Raw genomic sequence first — 12,147 nt, 5'->3', positions numbered from 1 at the left:
GACGACGCTCCGAGTAAAAACTGTTTTAAGGACGGTCGCAGGTGTACGCCGTAAGCAAGAGGCAGACCCGGGAGCTCCGCGTCACCAGTTTATTACCAGAGCGAACTGTTCTAGAAATCCCTCGCGCTGCCAGTTCACCCGCATTGCCCGCGATGTTGCTGCGGATGCCAATCGACATGGGAGGTTGACCATACAACATCTCCCTCCGAAATAAACGAGCGGGGGAGGTTCAGGCCGTATACTTCTTCGGCCGAATGACACAGCGTCCACAGCGGCTATGGCTATGTGATGTATCCTGGCATCTCGTTGCACCTTCCTCCCTAGTGGTTCCATCTTGTAGTGAAGTTCCTTGTGCTTCATGAGTTGACCCAGGGTCATCTTGAGGGAGAGGAACAAGGTGCGTTCGATTCCTACGCACAACTCCATCTTTCGTGTCGACGATGTACGATCGCGGCTCGGCTGCAGCCTGTACCACTGTCCCCTTTTTCTTAAGGTCTGCGATCCACACATCATCTCCGTCGAAAAGGTCGGGGAGGTCTCGTGTGCCGTGGCGTCGATCGTACGCTTTACGCTGGCGTTCCTTATCCGCTTGTTCGAACTTTTGGACAGTTTGGACGTCGGGCAGCTCAGGAACCAGCAGCTGGGACGCCATGGGTAGCTTAGTACGCAAGCGGCGTCCCATCAGTAGTTGGGCCGGACTGTAGCCGTTTCTAAGCGGTGTTGTCCGGTAAGCCAGAAGAGTGGTGCAGACGTCTCTCGTCTTCGAAGTCGATGCCTTAATGATCTTCACGGCTGATTCTGCCATTCCATTACTCTGAGGGTAGTGAGGGCTTGAGGTGACGTGCTGAAACCCGTAGTCACGAGCAAAGGTGGCGAATTCTGACCTGGAAACTCTGGAGAACTGAGGTCCATTGTCTGTGACAACAACTTCGGGTATCCCATGGCGAGCGAAGATGGACTTGCAGTGGGTTATCACCGTCGCTGCCGATAGCTGATCAAGACGTGCGATCTCCGGATATCTGGAGTAATAATCTGTGATGATCAGCCACCACTTGTTGTGTTGGAAGTAAAGATCCATTGCTATCCGCTGCCAGGGTCTTTCTGGAAATGGTGTTGGTTTGAGCGGCATTTTCCTGTTGAGGGTGGTTTCGGCGCATTTATGACAACGCTTAACGACGTCTTCGATGTCCCGTGAAATTCCAGGCCACCAGACTGTATCTGTTGCTTTTGCCAGCGTCTTCATTATTCCGAAATGTCCCTCATGCAGTAGCCGCAGGATAGCTGGTCGGCATGAGTTAGGAACTACTACTCGGGTCCCATACCAAAGAATGTCATCTTCATGAAACAGCTCGTGACGGAACTGGAAGAACTGCTTGGCTTCCCGACACAGGTCTCTTCTAGGTGGCCATTGTTTGCTACAAAACCTCCTTAGTTGTGTGCACAAACTGTCTTCCTGTTGACACTCCTTAAGCCATTGCAGGCATGGCACTTTGATGGGCACGCTCGATGTCACGAAACGTACGAAGGTCTCGACTTCTTCCGCTAGATCCCAGGGATCTGTAGCCGTGAGCGGTGCACGAGACAATGCGTCTGCAGCAAGAAGTTCTTTCCCTGGCACGTACGTTATGTCGTAGGAGTAGAGCATCATGCGCATTCGCAGACGCTGCAGCCTTGGCGTGAGACCATCCAATGCTTGGAGGTGAATATTGGAATGAGCGGCTTGTGATCGCTTTCCAAACGGAACTGTTTACCGACGAGGTAGTCTGAGAACTTCTCACAAGCCCAGACGAGCGCTAGAGCTTCTTTCTCGATCTGCGCGTAGCGTCTTTCTGTGTCCGTCAACAGGCGAGAAGCGTAGGCAATAACTGCGTAGTTCCCTTTAGCCTGTCGTTGGCGAAGAACGGCTCCAACTCCAAATGAAGAAGCATCTGCTGTTACGACTGTTTCCTTGGCAGGGTCATAGACAGCGAGGACTGGGCTTGTTGTGAGAAGCTGCTTCCACTTGTCAAAAGCGGTTTGTTGATATGAATCCCAGACAAACTCTTGTTTCTTGGACAGGAGCAGAGTGAGAGGTTGTAACACCTCCGCAAGGTTGGGAACAAACCGAGCTAGGTATGTTGCCATACGTAGTACTCCTTGCAACTCTGTTCTGTTCGTCGGGGCTTTCATCTCTGTGATTGCCTTGATTTTGGCTTCATCCGGTCGAATGCCTTCCTGGTCGATTTTGTGTCCCAAGTAGATAAGCTCTCGGACGTTGAACACGCACTTGGCCTCATTGAGCGTGACTCCCGCGTGGGCGAGGCGTTGTAGAACTGTACGAAGAGTATCGTTGTGCTCCTCTGTGGTAGCTCCCCAAACGAGAATGTCATCCATGTGACAAAAGACCCGTGGTATTCCTTCCAAGATGGTGTTCATCTGTCTCTGAAATATCTCAGGGGCTGAGGCAATGCCAAATGGGAGGCGATTGAAGTGAAACCTTCCAAATGGTGTGATGAATGTCGTTAGCTTCCTGCTTGATTCCGCGAGCTTAATCTGCCAGAAACCTAAATTGGCATCCAGTTTTGAAAAAATTCTTGCTCCAGAGAGAAGTCCTAAAGTGTGCTCAACCGAAGGAATCGGGTGCCATTCCCTTAGCACAAACCGGTTGAGCTCTGTGAAGTCCACACACACACGTATGGCTCCTGTGGGCTTCACCACCGGCACCATTGGAGCGCACCACTGTGTTGGCTCATCTGCTCGAGAAATGACGCCTGTTTGTTCCATTCGTTCCAGTTCCTTTTTTGTCTTCTCATAAACGGGAATGGGAATGCGTCGGGGTGAGCACAGTGCAAACGGTGTCGCTCCATCTTGAAGGCGAATGACGTACTTCCCTGGTAGAGTGCCTAGGCCAGTGAAAAGTGACGGAAACTCCTTTTTAGGGTTGACCGTGTGGCTGACATAGTTGAGGCAGGTGATCAGCTGGAGTTTTTCAATTGCTGGCTTGCCGAGGAGAGGGCAGCGCACTTCCTCGAGAACGTAGACATCTTCGGTGGTCTGTTGATCTCGGAACGCTAGTTGCAGTCGTGCTACTCCTCGTACAGACAACGACCGTCCATCTGGCCCGTGGAGCTTCCGTTGAGACTTGGCCAAAGTGGGGCGATGTTGAAGTCGTTGGAAGGCTTCTGGAGAGAGTACAGTTTCATCTGCGCCCGTGTCTATTTTAAATTTCAACGGTTGTCCTTGTACCATGATGGTAGCTTCCCAGTTGTGGATGCCAGGTGAACCTGTCGTAGAACAGAGCCACTCAAATTCCATCAGGGAGATTTTACACAGACACACAACACACCAGCAACAAATGAAGCCAGGACGTTCTCGGCAGGAGATAGGTGACGACGCTCCGAGTAAAAACAGCCCACCACGACTTCCTCACGTACAAATGACGACTTGGCAAGACACACACGGCGCAGACGACTTTAGAGCCTTATGATGCACTACATTCGTAACAGTTCCTACACAAACTTCGTGGACAAATCGCACACACATGGAGGAACTTTTTTTTCCTCCATGCGCACACATCAGAAAACGCCATTGTTTCTTTTTTTTTTTTTAACGGGTGCTTTGTACCACTAGTAGGCGCTCGTGGCGCATCCGCCCCACTTTCGTTAATGCGTGAAACGTTTCGATGCAAATGCTTACACGCGCAGCAATATTTTTACTTTTTATGATTATCCTTATTACTGGGGACATTTTTTTTACATGAACTGGTTACACCGGTGCAAGCAGTGCAGCATATGTTCATTTTTTTACTAATTGAAAACCCCCGTAGCACTCGACACTGGTCTGCACGACACTGCACTAACTTGCACCAGTTCATGTAAAAAAAATGTCCCCACTACTTAATGCATAGACGGCTTCTGCGTATTTGTTTTTTGTTTTTTATTTTTGTGTGACGTCACCGGAAGTTTTGGCGTTACAGCGTTTTGGAGACGGAAACACGTGCAGAGGCACTGACTGTAGCGAGAAGATCGCAGCGAGATAACCGTACAACAGCTGCCATTTTTTAAAACCATGACGTCACATCCGGGAAAAAAAAAGTCGCTTTCTTTGTTTTTTTTTTTATGTCTAGTTGGCGCATGCGCAGTAGGGCTCGTCAACCGTCACTGAATGTCGGGTGTGACCTCCATGGTGGTGACACCCACTGACACCACGCCGTTTTCATACCGTTTTGCTGTAGCTGTTTAATACTCCGCTTTGTGAGATGGGAAATTCGCTTGCGCAAGAAATAGACTATGAGGACCGCAGGAAGTTCGAGGATCCAAAGTTTGTTAACGGACTGGCGGAGAACATCGACTTCGACCGCTTAGCAACGAGTTTGCGAGACAGTGGTGCTGTGACGGAGGCAATGATCGACGATATTCGGGTGAGATATCGCTTGCCGCGACTACCTAGCAGTCTCCGTTCGGCCGTTTGCAGGTGCACGAACGTAACCGGGGGTCTCACATAACGAAGCGGGAAGCGGTTTCGAAGCTCATGACTACACGTTTTGGCGGTCGGCTGCCGTCGTTCTTGAGAGGCCATTGTGTTGCTTAATTGTCTGCGTGGTTGGGCACGTTTGTCATTTTTCCTTATGTACACCCGGGGGCAAAATAAGGGCACGTGCACTGGCGATTTGATGAGCGACGATGCGACTGCGTTTAGCGGAGCTGTTTTGTACGACTTGCTTGGAGCTTCAACCTTTCGCAGTCAAACAAGAACAGGAACAAACCTGAACAATGCCGAAAGCATTGCGGGTTGCGGGAGGAGCAGAAAATAACTCGAGGATCTTTTCAACATATTATTGCACGAAGAGATACACACGCTTGCTTTCACGCCACAACACTCGCACCACGGGCCAAGAATGTCGCTTCTTTTCACAGGCGCAAAGTCCTGACGCCTCCGAACTCTACGCCTGTTTACCCCTTGCCGATGGAAGTACGAAAAGGTTGCATGTCAACCTACCATCCCGCTATCCACATAGCTATATACGATGATTACTTGCTTTTACATTTCATACACGTTTCTCCACACTGATGAGTTCCTCGCTGTTCGTTGATTAGTGCACGCGTACGCTGTAGCCTCTGACCAAAGTACCGAAGTGTACGGGAAGTTGTTTGCCGGCCCGACTCGACGGGTCTTGCGGTAGCGGGCCAAGCAGACCCAGCGGCGGCGGCTCGCCCGCCGCCTTTTGCATTGCCGGGTGTAATGCACATTCCCACTGGCGATTTGCCTCGTCGCTCGACGGCGCGCGTCGCGCGATGAGGCCTTGAGGTGGTGTTCGCACTTGCGATGAGCGATGATGCGACTGCGTTCAGCGCAGCTGCTTCCCGACTTGTACGACCTCGTTGGTGCGTCAACCATTCGCAGTCAACCAAAATGATGTTACGCGACAAAAGCAGGTAGAAATCAAACTAAAACACATGCTACTAACCTGGAGCAATGCCGAAAGCATTTGCGGGTTGTGGGAGGAGCAGAAAATAACAAACTCAAGAAGGCTCTTTTCAACATATTATTGCACGAAGAAATGCACACGCTTGCTTTCACGCCACAAATGTCGCTTCTTTTCACAGGCGCAAAGTTCTGACGCCTCCGAACTCTACGCATGTTTACCAGTCGCCGATAGAACAAAGAGGCTGCAAGTCAACCTACCGTCTCGCTGTCCACCTAAGTTCTATATGATGATTACTTGCTTTTACAATCCATACACGCTTCTCCACACTGAGTTCCACGCTATTCGTTGATTAGTGCACGTGTACGCTGAAGCCACTGACCAAAGAACCGACGCACTCGGGAAGTTGTTTGCCGGCCCGACCCGGCGGGTACAGCGATAGCGGACCAAGCGCCTGGCCGAGCGAGCCAGCGGCGGTGGCGGCGGCAGCGGCGGCTCGTCCTCGCCCGCCCGCCCGCAGCGTTTGCATACCTGATGCACGGCCGCTGGATGAGAGGCGCACGCAAGGTCAGTGCGCCTCTCATCCAGCGGCCGTGCCTGATGTAAAGAAACGTTTCGTTTCCGGCCACGTCAGCCTACTAAAGGCACATTCCCACTGGCGATTTGCCTCGTCGCGCGACGGCGCGCGTCGCGCGATGAGGCCTTGAGGTGGTGTTCGCACTTGCGATGAGCAATGATGCGACTGCGTTCAGCGCAGCTGCTTCCGGACTTGTACGACTTCGTTGGTGCGTCAACCATTCGCAGTCAAAGAAAATGATGTTACGCGACAAAAGCAGGTAGAAATCAAACTAAAACACATGCTACTAACCTGGAGCAATGCCGAAAACATTTGCGGGTTGCGGGAGGAGCAGAAAATAACAAACTCAAGAAGGCTGTTTTCAACATATTATTGCACGAAGAAATGCACACGCTTGCTTTCATGCCACAACACCCGCATCACGGCCCACAAATGTCGCTTCTTTTCACAGGCGCAAAGTTCTGACGCCACCGAACTCTACGCGTGTTTACCAGTCACCGATAGAACGAAGAGGCTGTGAGTCAACCTACCGTCTCGCTGTCCACCTAGCTCTATACGATGATTACTTTCTTTTACAATCCATACACGCTTCTCCACACTGATGAGTTCCACGCTATTCGTTGATTAGTGCACGCGTACGCTGAAGCCACTGACCAAAGAACCGATGCACACGGGAAGTTGCTTGCCGGCCTGACCCAGCAAGTACAGCGATAGCGGGCCGAGCGCCTGGCCGAGCGAGCCAGCGGTGGTGGCGGCGGCGACTCGTCCTCGCCCGCCCGCCCGCGGGACGCTCTGACCGGCCATCAACAGATCGAGGTCGTGACGTCACAGCCAAAAGTCACGTGATAAAGACATTTTCGTCACTTCCTGAGCCGTGGGCTTTTTTGTTGTTTTTACTTTCATCGCGTAGCATCAAAAAGCTATGCTCTGCGGTAAGGTGTTTTTTATCACTATTGCGCAAGTACGCCCAACTGCAGCGGTAGGTTCGTTTTGGCGTTTGTTTGATGATAGAGTTTCTGTCAACGTAGCCGTCACTTCCTTTAGTTTCACCCAAGGCTTCAGCCAAAGCATGCGAAGGCGATTGCCAAAGGCATTGTGTGTGTGCGCTACGGTCGCTTCGCCGTTTGTTTGCTTTTTTGTTATGTTATTGCGTCATTTTGCCCCTGGGAATTTGTTCTGTGCCCGAGTTGGTTTCTTTCAACGTAGTTGATACTCGCGTAATATGTTGAAGTGTATCGTCGAAGTCTCCCTCGGCGCTTCTCCAGCTCACGAATGAAGCCGTCACCTTGAGCCCTCGCAGGTGAAACGGCGACAACACGACAACACCGATCTTTTCCCTGAAGAATCTAGGACGAAGTGTGACACCACTAGTTGAGCGCGCCCATATCCTACAAGTATACAAGTCACGTTGCCGTCAGCAACAACATGCAGCAAAAGAGTTCACCAAGCGAGGATATGCCGTGCTGTGATGCAGCGAATTCAGTGATGTGGAAATGATTGTGTGCATTGGGGTGCCAAGCTGGACGTACCACATTCGGCTTGTTATTTCGGCGACAGGTAAATGAGCAAATGAGACGTGGTCGAGTTCACTGTGTTCTGGTATATCTACGAATTCCACGGTGACAGAGAGAGAGAGAGAGAGAGAGAGAAAACCTTTAATGAAATCTGAAGCTGAAGAGGTCAGTCCCACTAACGGACAATTTGTTTTATGGTAAAGGCGAGATTAGCCAAGCCATTGCACTTAGCTTGATATCGCCCTTGATGTCTGCGCTCTTGGTGGCTGAGTGCGATGCTTGCACGGGCAGCAATTTTTGCAGGCAGCTATATGATGCGGGCTTCCAAATGCAACTGCCTCACATACTATTTTACATTGCCTGACTGGTGAAAAGAGCAACCTTTAAATCGTAAATCACTGGGAAGCTGAAGGCATGTAAAGTTTGATAACTGCACCTCGCAGGCAGCCAGTGGTGATCAGCCTTTCTTATATGCACCTCCTGCAGCTGTAACTACCCTACCTGGCCTAATTGCACCTAATGACGGTACAGGATGAGAATATTAACAGATAAGCTATTTGCAGTGTCGTGTTTTTTTTTTTCAACGTTTATTGAAATGTAGAAAAAACACCCAGGGGTCTCTTGTTAGTGCATCAGACCCCCTTAGGGGTAGCGATAAGTTAAGGTTCACGACGGGTATGGGTGGGAAATAGCAAGGGAAAAATAGTGGGTCGGGATATGAAATGCAGGAGAGTGCCCCACACTGCCTTCGCTAAATTAGGTAGGTAGGATGGACGCAGGGGATCATTTAACGAATTCGGTCGTAAGTTAGTGGGAAGGGTGTCTAGGAGAACCTGTCTTTCAGTTTGAAATTGAGGGCATGTCCGAATAATGTGTTCAGTGGTGTCTGGAATTTCACAGGGGATACACATGCCTTGATTAGGTGACGAATGAAAAAAACTCTTGTCGTTTTGCAGGGGAAAGGTTGGTAACTGTCATTAGCTGTCTGAGGCGGACTTGTTGAGAGCGAGAATACGACTTGGGAATGAGAGTGTGGTTGACCAGGGAGGTGAGAAAGTGTTTCCATTGTTGTTTGATGGCGGTCCGGTGCTCGTCAGGGTCATAATCGCAGTCCAAAGGCGTCCAGCTGGCTTGGGGCACGGTTGTGAACAATGCACGTGCCGCCAAAAGGGCCGCCTCATTTCCGGGGATTCCGGCATGGCCGGGCACCCACGTGATGGTGACGTCGATATTCTGTTGATGAAGGATGCTCTTGAGTTCTTGGATCTTCTTAACTCGTAGGCTGTATGATAGTTGATGGCGACATTCCAGGAAAGCTTCCCGACTATCTGTGTGAATGTGTATGAGTACATGGAAAAAGATGATATGTTATGAACAATGTGACGAAGTAAGAGGATGATACTTTCTAGTTCTGCCCCTTCAATGGTGGTATCTGGTGGCAAGGAATGAACGCTATTGAAGTTAAATGCCGGTATATGCCACGCTGAAATTGTGCTGGATTCTGTTTTAGATGCGTCAGTGTAGATGCTGAGTGTATTAGGGTGGCAAGACCGTTTCTGGTGTTGTTTTGCAGATTTCCACCTGTTTTTGTGGTTGGGGATCGGGTTTAGGATCCGTTAATGATAGGGTGGTCCATGGTTCTGATGTGTTGGCTATGTCTGCAGCTGCGAGGTATTGTGGCCAGTGGCTTCAAGTACTCCAGGACTGCCGTGATCGTATAGCGGTTAGTACCTTGCGTTGTGTCGTGGTATTTTATTGTCTCTCTGTTTCTTTAGTGCAGGAACACACCCAGCTCAGCATCGTCACAAACTTTATAAATGAGAGCAAAGCGAAGTTCATCCAGCTGTGAGTGGTCATAGCGCTGTACTCTTATTTTTATGGCAAGCCTTCCCTGACCAAAACACCTTTTCCCATGGCGTTTTACACCCATGAATACTATTTCTGAGACTCACTTTGGGTTGCCCATAGAAGCAGCCATTCCACTGAGAGAAGGACGAGTCATTTATGCGAGCCTTCCCCATCGAGATGTCAATAGTCACCTGCACTCATGCTATTGTCACTCCAATTGCCTTTGAACTCTCAACTGTGCATTGTGCTGTCAAAACTGCAAATGCTCAATGCAGGAACACACGTGTACACTAGCTCAATCAGCGCAGTAAAGCACTGGACAGGAAGATGCTTCGAGTTTTCCAGCATATTCATGGTCACTATTCAATATTTCCATCCGGTGATTGCAAAGACAGCCTGAACGTTTCTAACCACTTTGCCACCCACATTTTCCCCTCGCCATACCAGACTCTTTGCCCAATTACTGCCTTCAGGTCCTTCTGCTTTCTTAAGACCCAAAAATCTCTGCCCCCAAAGTTGCCGATGCATCTGCTCCCTTCTTTGCACTGTTTCCGAGAGGAAGTTTCTCTCCAAAGGCATCTAGTTGGAGTGGCCCTCACACTTTTTCGATCAGGACACATGTAATACTCTGTCCACTGAAATCCACATACATGAGTCGCTAAGTCATAAATTTTCATGTCTTTACACATTGATAGCAGGCATAGGTTCTAAAGAGTGGATTCTGGTGGTATGTTTTGGGGCAACACGTTACGTAAAATGGACTCGGCAAGCCTAAAAAGGCATTAGGGCAACAAAAAGCCAATATAGGCACGAATCTAAAAATAAGCCCTTATAGGCACAATCAACAGTTGATTAAATTTTCGATTCCTGTAGTTTCTGCTTATTTGTTGAATAAACTTTACAGGGACTCCAGGGAAAAAAATGGGGATTTTGCCTAACGTTTCGATCTCCAGTTATATTTTGTATATCAGGGCATGAGCTGTGTCACAAAAGTTATGTGCCTGTGCATGACTGTTTTGTGTGCTGGAATTTACTTTTTTTACTGATGTGCACATGGTTTTTCTATGTACAGGATTGTACTTTAGCAGTAATACTTTGTTGCACTTGTTCCTGTCATCCTCCTCTGCCTCGTGTCAAAATTTTTCCTGTATATTAGAGCACTGCACGGGCCTGATTTGAAGTCCCGAGCCCGACCCGAGCCCGCTTTGTGAAGCCCGGGACCGTAACGCCGAGCCCGGGCCTGGGCATTCATAAGTGAGGCTAGCCCGGGCCCGTCGTCTCAATCCCAGGCCTGGCCCCGTCATCTCAAGCCCTTGCCCAGCCAGGGCACGTTTTTTTTTGTGTGTGTGTGTGTGTGTGTGTGTGTGTGTGTGTGTGTTTGTGTGTGTGTGGGGGGGGGGGGAGGGGGGGGGGTTAGGGAGGGCCCACGTGTGTGTGACCAGGCCTGGTCTTAGACGTTGAAGAAAATTTGTTTATTATATTTGGTCGAGTGTCTGCGTAGCGGGAAATCAGACAGAGCATCTAGTCTGTACAAGCACGCCCTGAATTGTAACGCAAAAAATAAGATTTTAAAAGTACACGTAGTTTAGCTCACACCGCTGCAGTTCACGCCACATGGGCGTAATAATAGCTCGTATTCTTACACGAGAGACACCATCACCTTCACCTTTGATGACCAGACTCTTGGCAACTTCATGTGGTTGTTTCGGTCACAAGTTGGTATTAATGAAATTTCTTGCTCTCCATTTGAATCCACGAGTATGTGCGTGCATTTAAATATTTTCCCTGGAGTGGTTGTTAAGCGGTGGCGCTTCTCTAGCACGCAAGTTTGATTTCCAGCCACGGCAGCCGCATTTAGATTGGTTCGACATCTAAAACACACGTACATAGACATAGGTGCACAGCTACAGGGTGGCTTAATTAATTCCTTCCCCGCTAGGGCATTCCTTGTAACCGTATCTTTGATATGCTATACAGTACACCAAAATATAAAATCTTGATGCAGTACATGAAATGTAATTAAAGCTAGAGTATAGTGACTATCAGCCCTAGTAAAACACGTTTTTAAAACAATGCTTACAACTAACAGTAAGAAGCGCGTAAAAGTATATTCAGAATATTCAATTTTATGCTCTTTTCTACACTTCATGTCGGAACTATTAACGGCCGGGCCTATGAATTCAAGCCCGAGCCTGGCCCGTGACGTCGAGCCTGAGCCCGGCACGTGCAGTGCTCTACTGTATATATGCGAATGTATCTTACCAATAAATCCTAGTTGGAAATAGCACTTGTTCATGTCATCCTTCTTTGACTCTCATCCAAATTTTGCACTTAACACGTGTGAAGTCGCCCAAAAGTTCACATCGGTCAGTTACATGAGAGATCCAGAACACCATGCACTAAAAGTCTACATGGCTTCACCTAATAATTAGGCTGTAAGCTTCAAGTGATACCAACGAGCCATCCAGAGTTAACATCTATGGAGAAAAAGTGAGTAGTATAATGCACAAAAGAAATTGGAAAAGATACGAGGCTGTTTGGGCACAACTTTTTATTGCAATCGAATATTCTGAAAAAAAAAAAAGAGTCAGTGTTGGGTGCAACAGGGCCCCCGAACACATTGGTTTTAATGTTTGTTTCAGTGAATTTTTTTCTGAGCCGACATCACAAGCACAGAGTTAGGTAACAGCACTGTATCTATATCAAAACTATCATGCATAGAGGTGTGGCTTCTATACTCAATAAAGTGCAAAGGCTTTATTAGAAGAGAAACAAAAACTGCATGCAGTGCCTTTAAAGCAAGT

At 48.9% G+C, this 12,147-nt stretch overlaps 1 protein-coding gene across 2 annotated transcripts in view; it reads left to right on the top strand.

The window, feature by feature from the left end:
- Positions 1 to 4,125: 4,125 nt before the first annotated feature.
- The window catches only part of LOC144146061 (caspase-3-like), a 163,461-nt gene continuing 155,439 nt past the window's right edge, over positions 4,126 to 12,147 (top strand). For both annotated transcript variants that reach the window (XM_077677988.1, XM_077677987.1), the window contains exon 1: positions 4,126 to 4,399. In XM_077677988.1, coding sequence (XP_077534114.1) covers positions 4,238 to 4,399 — 162 coding nt within the window. In that variant the 5' untranslated portion in view covers positions 4,126 to 4,237. The remainder of the gene's footprint in view (positions 4,400 to 12,147) is intronic.

Source organism: Haemaphysalis longicornis, unplaced genomic scaffold (assembly GCF_048455015.1).
Source record: "Haemaphysalis longicornis isolate Haplotype H1 unplaced genomic scaffold, Haemaphysalis longicornis Haplotype H1 scaffold_7, whole genome shotgun sequence".
NCBI lineage: Eukaryota > Metazoa > Arthropoda > Arachnida > Ixodida > Ixodidae > Haemaphysalis > Haemaphysalis longicornis.
Note: the sequence above shows the minus strand (reverse complement) of the source record. Positions and strands in the feature narration are given on the sequence as shown.